At 37.3% G+C, this 20,526-nt stretch overlaps 1 protein-coding gene across 5 annotated transcripts in view; it reads left to right on the top strand.

Annotated features, from left to right (window-relative positions):
* The window catches only part of CCSER2 (coiled-coil serine rich protein 2), a 61,429-nt gene that overhangs the window by 22,885 nt on the left and 18,018 nt on the right, over window positions 1–20,526 (top strand). For all 5 annotated transcript variants that reach the window (XR_008432090.1, XM_053949407.1, XM_053949409.1 and 2 more), the window contains 6 exons: window positions 4,792–4,882; window positions 7,881–8,043; window positions 8,659–8,845; window positions 14,167–14,250; window positions 14,999–15,085; window positions 16,597–16,695. Coding sequence is in view for 4 of the 5 variants with exons in the window: in XM_053949407.1 (XP_053805382.1) it covers window positions 4,792–4,882; window positions 7,881–8,043; window positions 8,659–8,845; window positions 14,167–14,250; window positions 14,999–15,085; window positions 16,597–16,695 (711 nt within the window). In the remaining variant the exon portion in view is untranslated. The remainder of the gene's footprint in view (window positions 1–4,791; window positions 4,883–7,880; window positions 8,044–8,658; window positions 8,846–14,166; window positions 14,251–14,998; window positions 15,086–16,596; window positions 16,696–20,526) is intronic.

Below are 20,526 nucleotides of genomic sequence, written 5' to 3'. Positions count from 1 at the left end.
TAATGAATTCCTCTATACCTTCAGTAAACCTAGGCAGAGCATACAATGCCTCTGTAAAAATGTTTTCAAGAACAGTAAATCTTTAAGACTGTTCTACTTAACAGTTAAGCCAAAAATGTTTTGGATTTTCTAAACCGAGTTGTTACGTATGTTGCTACAGCAACCTTCAGTTACAGAGCATGGGCAAAATTACAGAATACTTGTTTGGCTGTTTGGCCTAATTATCTTCAATGTGACTTGTACAGTGTGTACTTCTTTCCTATCCTGTCTTTGGTAACCTGTAGAGTTCTATCCCACCTCTTCCCTGGGTGGTTTTCTCTGTTTTAAGGACTTCATTTACAGTGGGTTTTTCTCTTTAGCCCTATAGTACAGTGCTTTTCATCTGTCTGTGTTTTCTGCCTTCACTTAGGAGTTCTGTTCAGTTCCTATATAACGTTGCCATTTTGGAGACTTCCTTTTTCTTTATTTATCTCTATCTCTGATGTTGTCAAATGCTGAAAATAGCATTGAAAAAGACCCTGGAAGTTTCCCTCTTTTCTTCTGACAGCCTTGCCTTGTGTTTGACTTTGGCAGTTATTCTTTAGCTGCCCTTCGATGACCCAGTCTGTTTTCTGTTTGTTTTTAAAAGCCACTTCCTTTTTTTCATTCCTCAAGCACCTGAAATGATGGCTTCTTAGTTTTGGTGCTACTCTTGAATGCTTTTCTTGAGTTTTTTGGCCTGATTCTCCTGTAGTTCTTTCCCTTTACTCACGCTTATCTTCTACTGAGGTCTGTTTTCAGCATCATCAAAAGCAAGACCTAAGTCACTAAATCAGTAATAAAAACAATTAGTTATTTTCTTTTAGCTGTCTGCTTCCGAAAGGTGGAACAAACAAGTGAGGTTTGAGATTGTGAGTTATGGAAACAGATAAAATGTTCCTAATGCTCACCACCATGACTCCCTCAAAGCAATTGCTTTTCCTGCAAAATATCCTAACCTGGCACTGGTACTTTGAGCTCTGACTCTTCTCAATTTTGGTAACACTCTCTGAAATTAGTTGAGGGCTTTGCATTTCTGCACTAACCTCAATGCCTGATTTCAATTTTTTTTTTTTTTTTTAATTCCACTGTGTTAATTTTAATTCCACATGGTGTTATAAAATTTCACTGGTCAACATTTTTGTGTTTAGTAGGGAGAAAATGCAGATACCTATCTGTCTTCTATTTTGGGCACTTTATGCTTTACTTTGGTTGCATTATAACCTTACAATACTTAGTGCAAAAGTGGGAAAGCTGAGAATTGGGTCTCTTGCCTAGGTTCAGCTGTTAAGCTAAATTGAGCTCTGGTTGGTGGACTGAAAAATAGCGTTCTTCAGTTTAAGAAAAAGCTTATGATGCATATTGCATGAGGAATTTTTGGAAATGAAACTTTTTGAAAATAATATTTTGCACTCCAGTTAATTATGGTGAACATTATTTTACAATGAAATCTGAAGTTTTGCTTCAGAAAAAACAGCTCTTCTTCATAGAGTTCCCCAGTCCTCAAAGCAGTGCTCTTCATGTTGTATGCCTCTCTAGAAAGGGGTGCTGGGCTCCATGCCTCCAGCAAACTGGGTTAAATCCCAAGCTGTTGTGGGTGAGCTGTTGTGAGTTCCTGCTGAACCCAGCATCTGAGGACAATCACTCCAAGGATTTGCAGAACATTGAAGTGAACTTGCTGAAAGTGGTATGACACATGTGGCGTGCCTTACCCTTTTAGCCTTTTCCCTTCTCCTTATGCAATATGAGGGGTGGGTCCCTGCACTGGGGTGCTGGAGTTACTCAGTTCTTAGGCCAGGACTCACAGATGATCTGTATCACCTCATGCTTCCCCTGTTCAGTTGCAGGAAGCCAGCAAGGCAGCAAGCCTGTGTCCAGTGGAAAAGCTTTGTGGAGAGAGAGCTTGGGGACACCACTGTAGCTGGACCTGGGATTTATTTCACAGTCCCAAATTCAATTTCTTCCTAGGTTGTACCAGCTTGAAAATCTAGTGCTGAATCAGCCTTGTGAAAATGATACCCCTTTTAATATACATTACTCTTTTCACCTATACAAGTAGAATGGGATTCTTCTTTTTCTGTAACTTACAATAATTGCTGAAACATGTAATATTCTGTAGGGTTGGAGCTGATGCACTTGGAAAGAATTTCTTTATTTCCTGTTCTGTTTGAACTCATTGCCCCGAATCATTTCATGATGCTAATTGCTGTTAAGCACACATTATTAATGATGTTATTCCCATGTAATTACCTGCAATTCCTTATGCAGTAGAAAGAATATCAGTGGAAGTATCTAAATTTTCTTTTTTAAATGCACTAGTGTGCTGATGAAACTTGTACTTTATCTTATGGCTATTTCAGGATGACATTGCTGACACCTATTTGTATATTGTGTTTCCCAAATAGCTTGCAGGGGGAAATGCTCAAAGTGTATTCACACATGGCCCAGTGCTTACAAAGTCTTGGTATTTGCAGTTGTGTGGTTTTTTTTTTTGTAGCATGGAGTTTCCTTTCCTCAGTGTGGTGAAGAATGTGTAATTAGGGAAGCATAATGAAATGTGCTGTTGACAGGAAAGTATGCCTGGAATCTTAAATACTGACCTTCTATGACACCATTACACTTCCAAAGTTCTGATTCAAAGATAGTAAGCTTATTTTGGTTTATTAGTAAACATTCTGCCGTATTGTGTTTTTATATTGTGCATTTTAAAATGCATTTGCCCAGTGATGGGAGAGCTTTTCCACTTTGTTTTGTGTTTGTGGCCACTGTTTCCATTTTATTTATCATGCTCATTAAAGTTCTTGCAGTAGAAGAAAATAAGGCTTGTTCACACTAATTTGGAAGATGAAAGCACGGCATAGAAATAATTTAACAACTAGCAAACTGAAACTGCCTCTCAAGCCTGCCTGTATTTTGCAGACTTGTTTGAAAAAAATATACATTAGTTTAAAAACTCCTGGTTCCTGAATAAATGGAAGCAAATGTAGCAAAAATATACAAGTGTTTTGTTGTCCCAGATATTAAATCCATGTTTCCTTTAAATGGCTTCTATTTTTGTGAAGCTTTTCCATAGCTGGATTTATTATTATTTCCAATGCCTTGCTGTGTAGGTTTTGCTGATTTTTCCTGTAAATGCATAGTATGCTATTTGTGGACAAAGCAATTCAGATAGGACTTTGAAATATGACAAAAACAAGTGGTTTCGTCTCAAGTATTCCATCTTTCTTTAGTATTGCTCATGTTTTACAAAGTATATAATAACTATTTTCATATCACACTCTCCCTCCTAAGTCAATAAATAACTTGTCCTGCAGTAATACAAAATGTTTAATGTCCTGTGTCACAACCCAAATCCCCTCAAAAATCTTAAAATATGCTTAGCTATTGTCACCATTTAAAATAAAATACAGTAGTGCTTTGTGAGTGCTGGAAGAAGGCTGCTGAAGAACAGCTGGAGCAACATTTCAGACAAATGCCTGTTAATGCTCTTCCTTTTCACCTGTGCATCTGTGATGAAGCACATCTAACAAATGATAGCCAGCAAAGGGGTGGCTTTGCAAGGGAATATTGTTCTGCAGTGTGTTGGTACCCTGTATGCCACTATTCACTTAAGTATTTAATGATCACATTACTATGAGAAATAATTATAAAACACTTATTTGAGTTAATATTTGATAAATTATACAATATTGGTGCCAGGCATCACTTTTAGGGGTAGCCAATAAACCTAAGAAAAATCAGTGTTTCTGCTATTAGGAAAGAGGCCAATGTGTGGTGCCTGACTCTGGTCTCAGGCCTTAAAGGCATGACTTTCACTGGGAACTCAGGAGCTGGACCTGGATATCCATAGGAGTTTCCTCAGGCCTGCTGTGTGTGATAGTCACTCGGTGTTAATGGGTTTAGTGTTCTTGGAGTAATGGGGTGCAGGGGTGTCTGGGTTCTCTGCCCAGGCTGCTCTGGCTGTCCAGCAGTGCTGGCAGTGTCTGACTGAGCTGTGAGCTGGGTGTTCCACAGCCTTGACCTCCTCAGTTTCTCCTCCTCCTGGTATTCTTAAAGCAAGACTGGTTAGGCTCTGTCTTTTTAACACTGACTAGGCTTGCCCTCATTGCAGTCCTTTAATCTACCTGACTAAATTAATATGTATAATTCATTTAGCACTAACACTAAATAGCATTTTTCTTGTGCCATTAGCATACCCATGCAATGTGATGGTTTAGTAGTCCCTTTAGGAACAGCTTTATATGAACCACAATCTAAAAGGCAAAAAGAAGCAGCGTTTGGTGCTCATAATAGTGTGTTTGAATCTTTGTTGTCCCAAAAAGTCAAGATAACATAAGTTTCCCTCAGTTCCTTTCAATGATTTTGTGATAGTATGAGAGCTGAAATATGCTCATCTATTTAACATCATCTCTTCACAAAGCTGTTTTTGAATTCTAAGTAAACAAAGTAATTGCGTTTCAAAATGCTCTCAACTGCGGAGAAGGCAAGATATTAATGAATAAAAAAGTCCTGGGAGTATTCCATAGGCATCAGGCAGAAAAATGTTTTAATCCATCTTTGTTTCATCTAACACTGTTACTGTGTCATATTAGCAGAGGTGTGATGATTGTTATTTGTATAGATGGTCTCAAATAAGGCTGATCTTCCCTGAGGAGAGGAGGCTGCTGGTAAGGTTGGATGTTTGCACAATAAAAATGTAACAAAGCTTTTCGTGACAGTAGGGTATATGAAGTATCATGGAACCAGCTGTATCTCACTTTTCCTTTCTTGCAGGATATCTTGAATAATCTTGATTCATGTGATCTTGAAGATGATGATCTCATGCTTGATGTGGACCTGCCTGAGGACCCACCTCGTGACAAAGGTAAGTAAGGCAGCCAAGCAGTCTCACTGTGAAACTGCTTCATGGGCATAAGAGACTTTTGAGTTGCTTTCTTCTGACTCTTGACTTAATAAATCCGTGCACTCTTCAAGTTGGGGTGGTTTTTTTTAACGTAACAACTCTTTCTTTTGTGAAATACAGGAAGGGAGATATTTCTGTTTTCCCAAATACAACTCTTACATTTGAAAAAATCTGAACATAGAAATGTATTGCCTTGAATAAAAGTGCGACCTTGTTTCACACTGTTTTTTTCTTAGGATTATTTCTATAGAATAAATTTCAAATTTTTAGAGTTAGTCTTTCAGTCTCATGATTCAGCTATATTTGAAAATGCTAGGACAGTATTTTTTTTTAGCTTTGGTGAATGACAGTGTAATTCTGTGAGGTAAATAATTGTTTTCTTCTACAAAATGACAACATCTCCTAATTGATATACATACACTTCAGGGTAGCAGCAGATGTAAAACTTAAGATATGTGTTTTCAAACTGTGTTTTATGCACTCTTGCTTTCAGTGAGGGTGCTGGCAGACATTTCACAGAGAAGGTAGATGTACCTAGATGCCCCTGAAATAGAACAAATTCAGAATAGAATGAACTTGGTAAAGGAAATTACAGCTGCACTTTCTCAAATCTTAGACTGGAAAAGTTTGAGGCTTTGGTTTGTTTATTCCTGAGCTAATCATGGGACTGATGAGTATTGTTATTATTATGATCTATTGTTATGTGAATATGGGTATTAGTTTTACCTCCAAGTTCAGTGGAGGGCAGTCTATCTTCAAATACAGAAACACTGAATGTGGAGCACTGTCAGGCCCTATCCAGTGCAAACAGGCACTGAAAGGAAGAGGGCTTTACTTTGTGTAACATTCAGCTGCTTGCTGAAGTAAATTCAGGGGTTTTTGAGAGTACCTCTGAATTACCTGGGTGAAGACTCCTGTGTGTATGTTAGATATGAAGCCAAATTTACAGTAAATAAAACACAGTTTTCCATCTATGATGATGGTGGCACATAGTGTTTTAATGTTGTGCACGTGTGAAGAGCAGTACAGCAGTACTTAATCTTTTAAATCTCAGAATGAGTTTTTCAAAGTGCTTGTGGGAAATGATTGATGACATTGCAAGTATGCAACTTTTCAACCCTGACAGGTATGAATTTTTTACTTTTTTACTCATTTTCTAGAATGGGTAACAATGCAAGCCTAAGGCATATTCTTTCAGTAGGAGTAATTTAATTCTGTTGAGGAAAAACTAAGAAACAATTTTAAAGGGTGGATCAATTTCTCCTAAGTTTCCTTGTTTATATGAAACCTGCACTGCATTTGCATCAGTAATTCCATTACAAATTATTAATTTAAAAACTGCTACAAGGGCATGTTTTTAAAGGTAAATGTTTACCACAAAAACATTAAAAGCTAATTACTGCTACTTTTGCCATTTTTTTAGAGGTTGGGTTTCCTTACAAAATTAGTCTGACATAAACTGGGTATCTCTGCTTCTTATCCTGAAAATTCTGTATTTGCAGCAAAGAGGATCTGAAAATAAGAATTCAAAAGCCACCTCCGGGTTTTCCCTTATGTAAACATGACCACTTGTAAAAGCAAAACTTCTTCTTGGTTAATCTCCACCTGTCTTTACTCAGTGTCTCAGTATTTACTTTCCAAAGCTGAAAATTGTAATTGCTTATAAACTTACTGAGCGCTTATTCTGTTAATAATTTTCACGTGTTATGACCTGTAGAAAGACACTGCTAAAGGAAAATAAATCTCGTTAGTTAGGGTGAATAAGTTTATTTTATTATGCAATTTTTTGGTTATTTGCTAGGTGATAAAAACTGAATTGTAGATATGAGTACTTGTTCTAGTAATGTTTAACAGCACTTTTTGCCAACACTTTTTCCATAATTATGTGCGCCTTCACTGACGTCAGCCTCTTAAGACTTTCCAGGTCCCCAGAAACTCTCCTGGTTTCACTTTGGAGCCTGGGATGCTGCTTGGCTACTATTTATAGAAGCAGTTGTAGCTGCACAAGCACGCAGGGAGTGAGGAGGGCCGTGTAAATCACAGGGTGACGCTGGGCTGGCTCCCAGCCCCACGCAGGCTGAGAACCCAGCAGGAAGGAGGGCCTGTTCGGGAGCCGTGTGCGCAGCGGGGCGCGGGGGGCAAACACTGCTCCCTTGTGTGCAGCTGCTCCCAGGAAAGGACTGACAATGTGAGGGAAAGCTCCTTGGGTAAGTCAAGAGCAAGGTGTGGTGACAGAATAGCAGTTTAGGACTGTTTTTGCCGGGTCTGACTCCTGGGTAGAAGTTGTTTTGGCTTTCTCAGTCGTTTCCGGGCTGTTGCCAAATTTAGCGTTCGTTCCCTTAAGACATTTGTGGAATTCCTGTGGCTTTGCAGAAGTTGGTGTTTTAAAGAGCTTGTTTGGTTTCCTTGTTTTAAATCACACTGGTTGTCCAGATAAATACAGATTAAATATCTCTGAGTCTGAAAACCAAACCATGTGAATAAGAGGAGGTATATCTGTATTTTAAGTAACGGAACTGTTTTCTTTTTGCAATTCAATACTGGCCTTTTTTTTACAATATTGTCTTTCTGTGATTGTGTGTTGTTAGAACTTGTTAAAGGCCTGGAAATACCATCTGTAAGAGAGATAGGAAATTGTTACTTTTAAATTTACTTTCTGCCATAATCTCTACCTCCTCCAAATGATTTTCTATTTAAAGTTGAAATACTGGTAAAGCTGGATGCTTCAGTTTCTGCTACAGGTTGCTATTCTTGTAACAAGTTTGTTTTAATAAAAATGTGACATTGTTGCAGAAGTCCACCTGACACTTCTAAAATGCATATTGTTTTGGATCAATTAAAAAAATCAAAACAAACCCCACAGACTTTACACTGCATCTGTTACCAGCACATAATTATTTTATTTGCAAGGTCCTGGGAACAAGTCTTATGATTTTTTTTAATATTATGCTCTCTGCAGAGGAATGTGAAAATATGAGTCGTTATGAGAGACAAGACAGAAATACGAGACAGCATCAAGAGGGATTCTGGAAAAGAACACCACAACAGCGATGGAATACACAGGAGCACTATCATCTTGGCCATACTGACCATTATATCCATGGTAAAAATGATTTGAACAGGTAAAGCACTTTTCTATATCCTCACAAACATTTAAAGCACCAGTGAGCAATTCCACTTTGGCACTAAGGGATCTCAAGTGATATTGAGTACAAGTACAACATTTTCAGAATAGTTGTATGTCGGAGTGGAAGCACCACTGAGGGTTGTAACAATATCTTTTCAAAACTTATGCTTCTGTTTTCAGTCCCACTACTGGCTGCTCGTGTTGATACAATATTATACATGTTGATTAAAATAGCTTATGTGTTCCATGGAAAACCATTGCAATGTCTTACTACTTTCGTAAGTTTGGGCAGCTTTTTACAGTTTAATTTGCTGGTAAAGTAAATGTAACTTTATAGTCCTTAAAGAGTTGAATGACAGTTTATAGAAATTCTGCTGAACTAACTGGTTTTAGGGTACTGTACTTTATAGTCTGAGAGGAGTCTCTGGGAGTGGAAAGGAAACTGTATTAAAGTGAAATAGCATTGACATTTTCTGATTTATTCATTTATTTTCTGCTTTGTGCCACAGTATGTAAGTATAGCCCACATTGCATAACACTTTCCTTTTTACCAACCGCTGTCTAGCTCCAGTTTGTCATCTCTGTGTGTTTCTGTTTTGGGCTTTTTTAGGGGTTCAAACTACCTGGAGCCTGCCGTGGGTCCCCTGGAGAGCTACGGGGCGGGCAGCGGTTACGCGGCGCCGCAGGCGCTGCCGGAGAACACAGTGATGCTGGACGAGATGACGCTGCGGCACATGGTGCAAGACTGCACCGCCGTCAAAACCCAGCTCCTCAGGCTCAAGAGGCTGCTGCACCAGGTCAGCTCTCCACAGGGACCAAAGCACTAAAATAAACTGGGGACTGGGCCTAGGTGGGCTTATATTCTGTGTGGCTTTATTAGGATATTGGGGTTTCATTTATACATTGAGTTACAAAGTTCCAGAAAGTTACTATACCTTTTTTGCTGTTTTCAGTAGTACCTTTCTGCCTTGTCGGCACTTTACTGACTCCAAAACATGCTAAATACTAAAATTTTTAATATTTATTCAATATTAAAATTTACTTCTCTGAGGAAATGTCAAATTAAAGAAGAAAAACAGTGTAAGTGAAAACTAGCTTTTATCCAATAAGAATCAAAAAACCTGGGAGTTAAAAAAAAATTAAAATTGATCCAGTTGATCAGACTTGGATTCAGCAAGTCAATGCTATTAGCTTTTTCTTAAGGCTTTGTTTTCCTCATTCTTTTCGTCCTTTTTTGTGTTTTGACAAGCAGCTTAGCAAATCCTGCAGGGTCATCTCTATTGGAAGTGTTCAAATTTAACCTTCCTATGTTATGAAATTGTCATAAGCTTTTAAGGAGCTTTTACAATGTACCTCAAAACATGGCAAGTTGTGGGAGTTGGTAAACTGCTGAATGACTCAGCAGAAGTATGGCATTTCAGTTACAAAAATTTCTTTGTTACCATAATAAAAAACAGTCCATGAGACTTTCTTTGCAGGCATACACAGATTAGCATTGAGAAGTGTGTGATGTTGTATTTTAATACTGGATTCATTGCTATTCTTTTCTAATAGGATAATGTAATGAAAATAACTTTGTGCCTTAAAAGTAAGGCACTAAAACAAAACACAACAAAAAGCAAATCAACCTTGAGGCTAAATCAAGGGTGTGATTATGCCTTTTAGAAATGAGAGCATTTGCTTCCTGTGCTAACTGAGATGTATTCCTGATTTTGTCAGGGGGAAAAACAATTGTAACAAAAATAATGCAGTGCCAGAAGGGGAAGGTGTGTTCTTAGAATCCAGTGTCTGAGTGGTGGGCTGCATAAACTGTGCCCCCCAACAGCCCCAGGCATTAACACAGAGGTGGCAGGGAACCTTTATCTAGAACTTTTAATGCCTGTAACACAAGGACAGTTAGGCAGTTTGATGGATGATCTGTGTGTGTGGTTCATGGTGTAAAGGCTTACACACTATAGCCAAGTAATGTGTGGCCCTGCAGAGTATCATGTGTAAAATCTTTATCTAGTTTATAATAGCCCTGGTTGCAGAATAAAAACCTTGCCGCAAGTAGCTCAGCTTAACTTTTTTAAAAGAACTTAAATGCAAAGAATGAAGCAGTTACTCTTAATATGTCTGTTTTTCAAAATTTGCTCCTGGTCTTGATAAATGCCTGATCCTTCTTCCCTGTAACAGTGAGTTTCATAATAACAGGTATTCTTCCCTTCACACTTTGTCAGGCATACTTGGCTGTATTTTCCTGACCTAAACCAACCCTGTTTTGACTCACCGCTTCCAAAACTCATCACTAGACTTCTGAATATTTATTCTACTCTCCAGTGTATAATCCAGTCTTTTAATCAAAGAACACGAATAGTAATATAAAAGTAAATTAGCCTGCTACAGAGGGGGAAACTTCAGACCTTTACTACCTTAATTTGCTAAATAACTAGGGCAAAACTTGTATGGAATATTTTTTCATTACATTAAAGTGTTAAGCCTTTACTGTAAACATCGAGCTCCATAATAACAGAAATTAGTAAAAATATCACAATTCTTTTTTACTTCTTGAGCAGAAATAATAGTTTTGAAAACAATTAGTTGAACTTTTGAACTCTGAACTAGGACTGGATCACACGCAGCTCCTTGCAAAATATAAAAAAATCAAGGTACAAAGTCAATTGCTTTTAAACTCCAGTTTTATTATGGAAGCAGAAGTTCTTCTATTAGCTCCACCAATATTACAGATTTAAGTCTATGTGTTGCCTTTCTCCAGTTGTGACATTCAGCAATACTATTTAATTTGGATAGGTAGGAATAGAGCTGTAGTCAGGACTTAGGCACGAGGTCTCAGAGGAACAGTTACAGTAAAATAGGAAGAATTAGTAATTAAATTCAGTTTTATACAGTTGTCTAATCAGCTGTAGCGTGACTTAGTGTAGAGCACAGCATGTAGTGAATGTATACCTAGCAGATTCCTGGGGAGACTTAATGTGCTGTACTGGATTCATTGCTGTGACTGGAGCTCACATAACTGGATATAAATTAGCTGGAGTATTGCTAGTAACTAGCTGCAGCAGTGTGGGGTTGGTGCTGCATTCCCAGTTCAGCTTGGAAAAATAAATAGTTCTTTGAGTAACAGAGCCTTGGCTGAGCTCTGTGTGAGCAGGATAACAGTGGCAGCAGTAACACCTGCTGGCTGCTTACTCCTCACTCACTGCCATCTTCCTGTGCCTTCAGACAGTGAAATCAGCAATGGGAGTCTCTCTCATACAGAGCTTAGAAAATGTTCACAGTAGCGAGTATAACCTTCTCTGATTTCTCAGAGATGTTTTACTAACCTATATGGAGTGAAAAATGTGGCTTGTTCTTCTACTAAATGCAGCCATGTTTACAGAGAGGTGCACTGCTGGAGAGCATTCTCTCTTTAATGCTTAACTGGACTGCTACCTTTGTATTGTAAGAAGAAGATGTTTTGGAAGTCTATTTCTACTAATAATTGACATGTAAATGTTAATGCCTCTTAAACATTGACTAAGGTACTTCATTTGCATGCTTATTAAGAAATAACTTTTCTTCTTATCTTAACAATTTCTTCCTCCGCAATTAATTTTGTAAACTTGCTGCTCTGGGTGGAGGCTAATGTGTTAAAACAATTTTAAATAAGGTTGTTCTATTTCTGTTGCCCTGGAGCCTTTGATCTTTGCAAGAATTGACCATCCTCTGTAGTAACCTAGCAAGGACTTGCAACCATTGGTTGCATTGCTTGCACTTGCTGTTCTTGTAGGGAAGACTGAAACATTAAGTAGTTCACAGAAACTGTGAGATCTGTGAAGCTCCTTTTTTCTGTGGGAGACAGGTTTTTATAAAAAGTGTTTCATTTCAACTTATCTTTCATGAATGGAAATGAAATTCTATTTTTCAAGCACAGCTCTTCAGTGTACCTTATCAGATATGGCCCATTTGTATGAAGAGGTGTGAATGAAAACGTGAACCGTGTAGTGCAAAATTGTTAAATGCATCAGTACATTTTGCTGAAGCTTTAGATCAGTAAGTCACTAGTGTACCTTTGAAATACATATTCATTGTGTTCCTTTCTTTTTGCATCTTGTGAGATCCAAAGAGAGATTCATCTTTGTTTATGAGAAGCCTGAAGTTGAGAAAGAAACAGTTACAAATAAAGACATTTATGTGCCATGCATTAAGTTGTATAAATTGCTCCTACACCTATTTTTTACTAGCCACAAAATAGTTCACCTCAGTGACTTAATTGTGCTTGAAAGAAACAGAACCAAAAGAGATGAACAAACAGTAGCAAATCAGATTGGCAAATCTTAGGTTTAAGCCATTGTTTATCTGTCAGATAGTCGCTGTGACAGTGTTTGACAGTGGCAGTGAGATTGACATGGCCTGAATGAAACCGCACTCCGAATGCCAAGCAGGCAGCAGGTGAATAGCACCCTCTGCTTGATGGCCGTTTAACACAGCTTCTGCTTGCATCATTATAGAAATGCCTTTAGCAAAGGAGTCTATTCAGATGAGTGATTTGTACTGAATAAAGCTTGGAATTGGGAATCAAACCCTAGATCTTGGTAAAATTCAGTAGACCCCGATAAACTTGCCACTGCTCTGGATAAGTGATTATACCAAAATAAACAATGTGTTCTGCTACTGTAAAAACGTTAGCAGTAGCAGTTTTCTATATTGCCTGTTGTAGTGTGATGTGCAATACCTTTATAAAGTTTATTGTATCTTTACCAAAAGATTTAAAGCAGATGTTCTCTCCAAGTTTCCAAATTTGATGGTATCTTGGTATACTTCTTAGTATTATTTCTAGCCTACCAAAAATTGCATATGCATATAACCAGGTGCATTTTCTTTGCTAATTCTGTCATATTTTGGTAATTCTAATATTTTTTTTGTACAGGGATGACTCTATTTTGCTGATTTTCCCCTGTTTCATTTTAGCAGTATAATGAGAAAGAAACAAAAAGCACAAGACAGATTTCATAGGTGAATCCTAGCATGTGTTCAAATGGAGGCTTGAGTTCCTACTGATAGAGTTAGAACTGTTTCTTTTCCAGTTGTGCTGTGTTCTCTACTTGTGTACTGAGGTAATTGCAGCAGTGGTGAGGGAATTGCTGCAGATGACCTTTGTCCCTGCTTTGCTGGGGAATGAGTCAGGTGTAGCACAGGCCTGGAGTACTGATTTAAATCACCAGGGAGTGTGTGACATACTAACCTTCTTTGCAATCAGGTCTTAATCTGCTGTTGTGGAATGTCATATTGCTCCACTTCCCTGCATTTTAATAGCAGTTAAAGGTATATTGGAGGTACAGAGCTTTGAAAAGCCATGCAAGATACTTTTGCTTGAAATACTTTGTCTTCTTTTGTATTTTTTACCGCTCCCATGACGACTGTTTCACAATTGTAACTGTGACCATCAGTGGCTGCACTTCTGAGCATGTGTATTTGTTTGAATTGTTGATTAAAATAAAATGTTGGTGAATTTTTAAATTAGGGGATATGAGATAAATATAAAATATATAAATATAAAATATTTATAAATATTTATTGTATATAAAATACAATGAATATAAAATGCAATATAAATATGCAAAAAAAATTGTAACACTGAAAGTAATTCTAGGATTCTAATTGCTGCACTTTTCCTCTAGCATTTTAGAAATGTTTTGAACTAACTGATGTTTGTGTTTTTATGGTATTACTGTGCAAATTATTTCAAAGCACTCAGGTAGAACTTCTCTGTGACATGGTGTGTAAACTGCTGCTTCATCAGTCTTTGATTTGCTGGCCATGGGCCTGGAGGGGACAAGCAGCTACTTGAGAACTGATGACAACTGAGTGCTGACTGTTCTTAAAATTAACAGTTGAGTTATATAAAAGCCCAAGAAACAAAAAAACCCCAAAAGCATCCAAATCAAAGCAGCACTACAAAACTGTGAGATGTAAAGTTCTATCGAGTTATAGAAATGAAATATAAGTATCTGCAGCTTGGGCATTACTTGGGCATTGTACACTGGCTGCAGCAAGGATGGCTTTCCTGTAGGGAGAAAGAGGAAACTTGCTGTTTCAACAAGTGATTCAAACTTGTATTCTTGTCTTTGTCCCCTGGTAGAATGATGAAAATGTGTCACTCCAGGATATCACATTCTCAGTTCCATCGAGTCCAGAACCACAAGAACCTGAGTCAACTTTTAAGGTAAATGACATTGATTGACTCTAAGGAGTAAGACCTGTTTATGTATTAGAAAATACACCTAAAGCTTGTGTGTTACTGAAGTACTGCTTCTTTGTTTAAATGCTAACCTAAGTGAACCCCACAAAGTCAGTGGCAAGTTTATTGTTTTTTAAAATGAGTATTAAAGGCAGAAGAAATCACAATAGGCATTGCAAATTGAATCATCTTTTATAGTTGCAGACTTGTAACGTTCTGTTTTCTGTGGTGGTAAGGTTTTGTAGCATTGCTTGGTTCTTACTGTAAAATCACGATACAAAGATCACTAATTCTGTATTTATGGGAGGGAAACATTGCTTACTGGAAATATAACAAGGCTATAAATACTTCATGAAGATGAAGAACATTTAAAATGTAATGCTTGTTCTGAGTTCAATAATTTCTGTTGTTGATAAAGAGGACTGCAGGTAGTATTTGCTGACTAGGCCTGTTCATCTGTATAATGTCACTTGTTTGCACAACGGATGAATTACTGCTTCAAAAATGCAGCTGATTTACTTACCCGGGAAATTTAGTGGGTCAGCTGAATTTGGCCCCTTAAAGGAACTTTTAGTCAAGTTTCTTCACACTTTAGCTCCTCTCTGTGTGAATAGGAGGAGGAAAGCATGTGCTGTGTCACTGCCATCCCTCCAGGCATGTCTGATCTCATATGTCCTGCAGAGGTGTTCCTTAGATCATGCAGTCCTTATACAAAACCACTGTTCTGTTGCAGATGGATGATCTGCTGAACGAGATCAGGCAGCTTAGAGATGAACTGAGGAAAAAGGACGAAACAATCAACCAATTAGAACAGCAGCTTGTAAGTATAATCTAAAATGTTTAGCAAAATCCCAGGTGTGCACTGCAGAGTACAACTTCAATAGGCAGTACTGATGAAGGCTTTAAGAGACCTTAGACAGCTGATTTTTTCCTACACTTTCACTGTAACAAAGGTAGGTTTGGGTTCCCAGTTGTGCTCCTGGAATCTTTAATTCCATAATCTGGTCATGATTTTGTGTGGCACTAAACAAGGATGTTAATAGTGCTGTTGAAAGTATTCAATTTCCAAAATAGTTTTGAACATAAAATTCTAGAAGCTGCCCAAAAAAAAAAACAGTGAAGAAAAGATAAGGCTACACTTAAAGTATTTTTAAAATGGACGAGGATTGGGCCTATCATTCTGCTTAAAGTTTTTGTTACTGTTTTTTTCTCCTGCTCCTTTCCTCTATTGTCCATTATCTCAATAAGGAATTGCACCATAGAATTTAAAGCTGAGCAAAGTACTATTCTAAGTTGATTGTGTTTTAAGGAAACAATACAAAACAAGTTGAATATTCAGATTAAATCTGCCAGCTAGGAACAAGTTATGGGTCACTTCATCATAAATTATGTTCAGGGAAACTCGAAGCCTCAAGCAAAAGTCACATGTGTCTTTTACCTTTTTGCTCTTGTTCTGAGTTTGGATTTGCCATGTATATCTTCGCATTTGCTTTTGTTAAATTCACCTGCTGTGACAATTCTTGTAAAACAGCCCCACATTTTCAAGCCATTTCAAGCCACAGCAAGATCCTACAGGCAGGGTAGATGAGATGCCAAGAGGTGCACACCATAGATGTTTATCATAGCCAGAGGCAGTACTTGTGTGACCATAATCTCTAATGAAATGTTAAACATGTGCTTTCATAGGTGTGTACAGTAAAACTGATCTGTGGCCTTCATCCTCTCCCTCTCTGGCAAGCCAGAGAAAAATTCCCTCTAACATTCCCTCTAAAACAAAACTGAAAGGTGAAGTTTTGGCGTTTGCTCTGCTGTTTAAACAGCAGAATCCCAGATCACAGCATACCCACCCAAATTACCTTGTTTGTTAGCATTTAGCAGTAAGTGTTGGGTTTTGGGTACACTTAGTCTCACTCTTAACAATCAGCCAAAATTCCTTGGAGGAAGTTTCTCCTTCCTTGCTCAGTCATGTACCTGATTGCTGGAGTAACCTGTAACTGGGACAGCAGAGGAACTGCGCTGTAGAGATGGGTAAAACTTACATTTGTAATGACTGAAAGATGACTTGAAGAACTCAGTGCTTCAGAAATTTAAGTGGAAAAACTCTTTCCAAAAGTCAGTATTTATTCTGGATTACTTCTCAGTATCCTTTGGGAAAAGCAGCAGTTGTGCAGCACTGTAAATAGTGGTTTCTGCAGTTTAATCATATTGTGCTCTACAGTCAAGTCATGCTTGATGTTTGAACACTGGGCCTTGACTGTACTTTTCAAGAGGCTCAGTTGGTTAATTTCTAACTAATTCTTGTTTGTTTTTCTCTTTTTGGGGGTGATTAAGGCCACTAGATGTAACTGCCAGAAGGACAGTCAAAAACCTCCAGTGGCAGTGCGCGCATGTGCCGATAAATTCACACAAACCTCCTGGAGGAGGAGTTCTGTGAGTAAAGTGGGCCCTTCATGCTCGGGTACCTCTTTCTGCCTTTCATTCCCCACTTCTGTAACCTTGGCTCTCACTCAACTCAGCCCTGCTTAAGAGATTCTGTGCTGTGTGTGAGTAGAGTTCTTCCCACTGTGCAACCCTTCCATTCTTTTGCAGCCCTGTTATGTAAACAAATACTAAAAACATTTATTTCAAGATAAATAATTAAACTTGAGAAATCTTCTCTTTAAATAATCACCCTTTCCAGTATTTAAGTTACAGTCAATCCAAGTCAATCTTGTATATCTAGTTATACTTAAGAGATTTTCTTATATCCTGACTTCAAAGTCATAGGTATCTCTTTGGGTTTTCTCCTGCTCAGATTTTCATTGTTGAAGTTTTCATATTTGTTGAGGAAAAGAAATAGTATATTCTAAATTTTGGTGCATAAGTGTAAAAACAAAAGTTAATATTGTTTAATATTGCTCTTTTTTATAATTCATTTTAATAACTTGAATAATTCAAAAAATAATTGTGTGAAAATCACTTTGACAAAAGACATCTCCATTCCCATATGTTGTTGCATGGATCACATTTGTTTCCACTATGTAAAATTTATATTCTTCATAAAACACCAAGAAAATATTTAAGATGGGGGAGGAACAACATATTTGATATTATATAATAAGAAAAAATTGCCTTTACTAAACAAAGCTTTTTTTAGTTACCAGTTTCAAATAGCATTTGGATCTTGAAGCTACTGCTCTAGCTAGAAAACCTAGGACATTTTATTAAAAGGTTAAAATAGGTTTGATTTTTTTTTCTTTGTTTTTATCCTACTTTGAGTTACTTGATATAAGCTTGTAATAAAGATTAATCACCCTTGTTATCCTTCTAAAATTGCTTTTTTAAATATATAGCACTATAGTGCAGAAGCACCACCACGCTGTGTGTTCACCAGTTACTGGCAAACAGCCTTACCCATGTTTTCCACCCTCCTTCTTTCTGTCACAAGAAGCTGTCAAAAGATTATAACCTTAAGTAGCTTTTGGCTTCCTTTGACATCTCTGCTCCCCCAAGTAACTTCTTGGTTCATCCCATGTGTTTTTTCTCCTTTTACTTTGGAGCTTCTGAGCCCGTGCATTGTTTCTTTTTCCCAGTTTAATTTCATGTGTGTGCTGTTCATTGGATGTCTTTGTGCATTGATACTGTTACAAGGCTCGTGGCTATTGTTTCCATCTTCCTTTGTTTCTAGCTCATTTGTCACATGGCTTCAGTGTCATTAATAGTCATGGAAAGTTAGTTGCTAACTACAGGAGTTTTAATTTGTGGAACTTGTGGTGTTAATTGATAAGACAAAGATACTGGAGAAGATGAGGAATTTGAGTTGCTGTCTCAAGCACAAGGAATCACTCAGCACAATTGTCTGGTTTGGGTCAGGTTGGCCAGTATATTTTTTTTAAAGTTATATTGTAGTTTTGTTCAAAAAGACAATTTTTTGTCAGGAGGAAGTTTGGGTTAAGGGCCAGTATCTTCAAGAAGAACTAAAGGAGCCTCTGGTGTATTCATGGTTGGGTGTGTGGATATATGCATATGATACCCATGTGTATTTCTAGGCATATGATCATTGCATGCACAATCCAGACATCTTGGTATTGTTATCCATGTGCAAAGTTTCTTACAAATTTGATAAAGGACTTAGGAAAGTTCATGAAGTGTTAACAAATTTTGAAACTGTGCTGCTTTTCAGGACCTTTTAATAGCTGGGAAATTTTGGGCAGAATGTTTTGGGCATGTTTTTTGGCTTTTTTCAATGTCTTCATGTGCATATTTGTAAGTTACAGGCTTTCTGTCAGCCAACAGAAACAGGAACTCTGTAATGTGGGATTTCTCCAAGGAGGACAATGGTCTGGCTGGTGCAGCCAAATTTCAGTTCTAATGGTCAAACCTCAACTTTCTGGTTTTATGGTTCCTCTGCTAACATGCATTTGGATGCTTCCTTGCATGGCTTAACAGACATATAAATGTATAAAATAGTTTTTGATCTGGAACCTAATAAGAAGAAATGTCTCTTGCAATAGAAAGGAGACACAATCAGCTCTTATTTTCTTGAGGTAAGAGTAGATAATAAACAGAAGGAGGCACCTAAGTAAAGCGTATTCTCACTACTCAAATCCCAAAAATCTCTTAAAGAAATTCTTGTGCGTTATTAACATTCCTGTTTAGTTTAGTTTAATGGTCTTGACCTAAGAAGAAAGACTAAGAAAAATCATGTTTATTGGTCCTATATGCAGTATAAATCTTGAAATATTGTTAGTGTTTATAAAATGGTCAGGTTTTTATGTAGGCTAGCTTTTTTTTATATAGAGTAGCTTTTTTTTTTTTTTTAACCAAATTGTAATTGAAGTCTTGGCAATGACAGAGTGGCTCCTTTGAGGCATCTTAGCTTTTTGCTTCTTTAAGCTTGTTAATGGTTTTCAATTTTGATGAATATTTAACTATTTCAGTTTTTCCTATTAGTGTTGACCTGCCAGTCATTTTAAATTATAGTGGATATTAGGTACTTGATGTATCAAAATCTTCAAAATTGATGCGGCTGTTTGTAAATTCTATATATTCTATACAAATCAGAGCTGATAGAATTCCTGAAGATTTAGTACCAGTCTGGGAACACAATGATTTAGTGTTCCAAGGAGTACTTTAAATGCTGACTGAAACGTGCCTAACAAACATTGTTAATGTAGTGTGTCACAAAGAATAGATGCTAGAATAAACTAGGAAACAGTGAAAGTGGACAGCAGCTATTTCAGTTAGAAATTTAAGAGCATATGAATTGCAGCAATTGCTGGCCATTTAAAATGGCTGATACTTCTGATCACTTCATGGTTCTGCCACTAAATAAACAAATGGATATCATTAAACATATTCATTTTTAAAAGTCATGTTCACATAGTTTCCTTGTTATTAAATATTTCTAGAAAATGGCCCATTCTGATGTGATTAGAAACTTGTCTGGTGTTGTTCTCTTTAGAGACCAAAGTTTTTCAGAGTACTTTTTGGTTTTTTCATATTTAAAGGTAAATATGTACATAAGTGGAAGTTGTATAACTTTAACTTAATCCTTGGAACTTAGTGCTCACGTAATAAAAACTAGGGGCTGGAAGGAAATGTTTGGGAAACTTGGCTTCTTAAAAATTGATAGGTAGCTACCTATTGCCTGTCTGCTGTGTCTGTGACATGGTATTTCTTTTAAGTGTCCTGGCAGGATGCTCAAATTTTTAATAACTTCTAGGTTAGGTTTGTGTTTTATTCTTGGTTAGCCATCCTTGGGATAAAGGCTTGTACAAATATTTGCTGGCAGGGTAGACCATGACATTTCTGAAAGGATCTCTTACAGGTCTCTTATACAGAATTAATTCCAGTTAGTGTGTCTTATGATTTTACTATCATGGAAAAAAATAACCAAGCCCTGGAAGAAGATAAAAATTACCTGAAGAAATTAATGTTAATGGACAGCTTACAAGAAAGAAAAATGTGAGCATCTATTGCCACACTTGACTTGCAGGCTTTGCAGGATTGTTTCTCTTATAGTAAATACTGATGTTTTGAAAACTTTGAGGGTAAAGGGGTTAGAAGTCAATTTTTTTTTTCCATAAATCATTTGGTTTCTTGGACTGGAAAGGATGTTGGCAGATGCTGAGAAGTAAATGGACAAGCAAGCAAACTGAAAAGCCCTGAATTTGGTCCAAGATGCCTACAGAAGATTCTGGCCTGTGAGGACAAGTTCCTCCTAGTTGCTGTTGTTCTTCCACTCCCTGCAAGAGTAGATAGTGTGTACAGTAAAAGCTG

Source organism: Vidua chalybeata, chromosome 8 (genome assembly GCF_026979565.1).
Source record: "Vidua chalybeata isolate OUT-0048 chromosome 8, bVidCha1 merged haplotype, whole genome shotgun sequence".
Lineage (NCBI taxonomy): Eukaryota > Metazoa > Chordata > Aves > Passeriformes > Viduidae > Vidua > Vidua chalybeata.
This window is presented reverse-complemented; position numbering and strand designations above follow the sequence as displayed.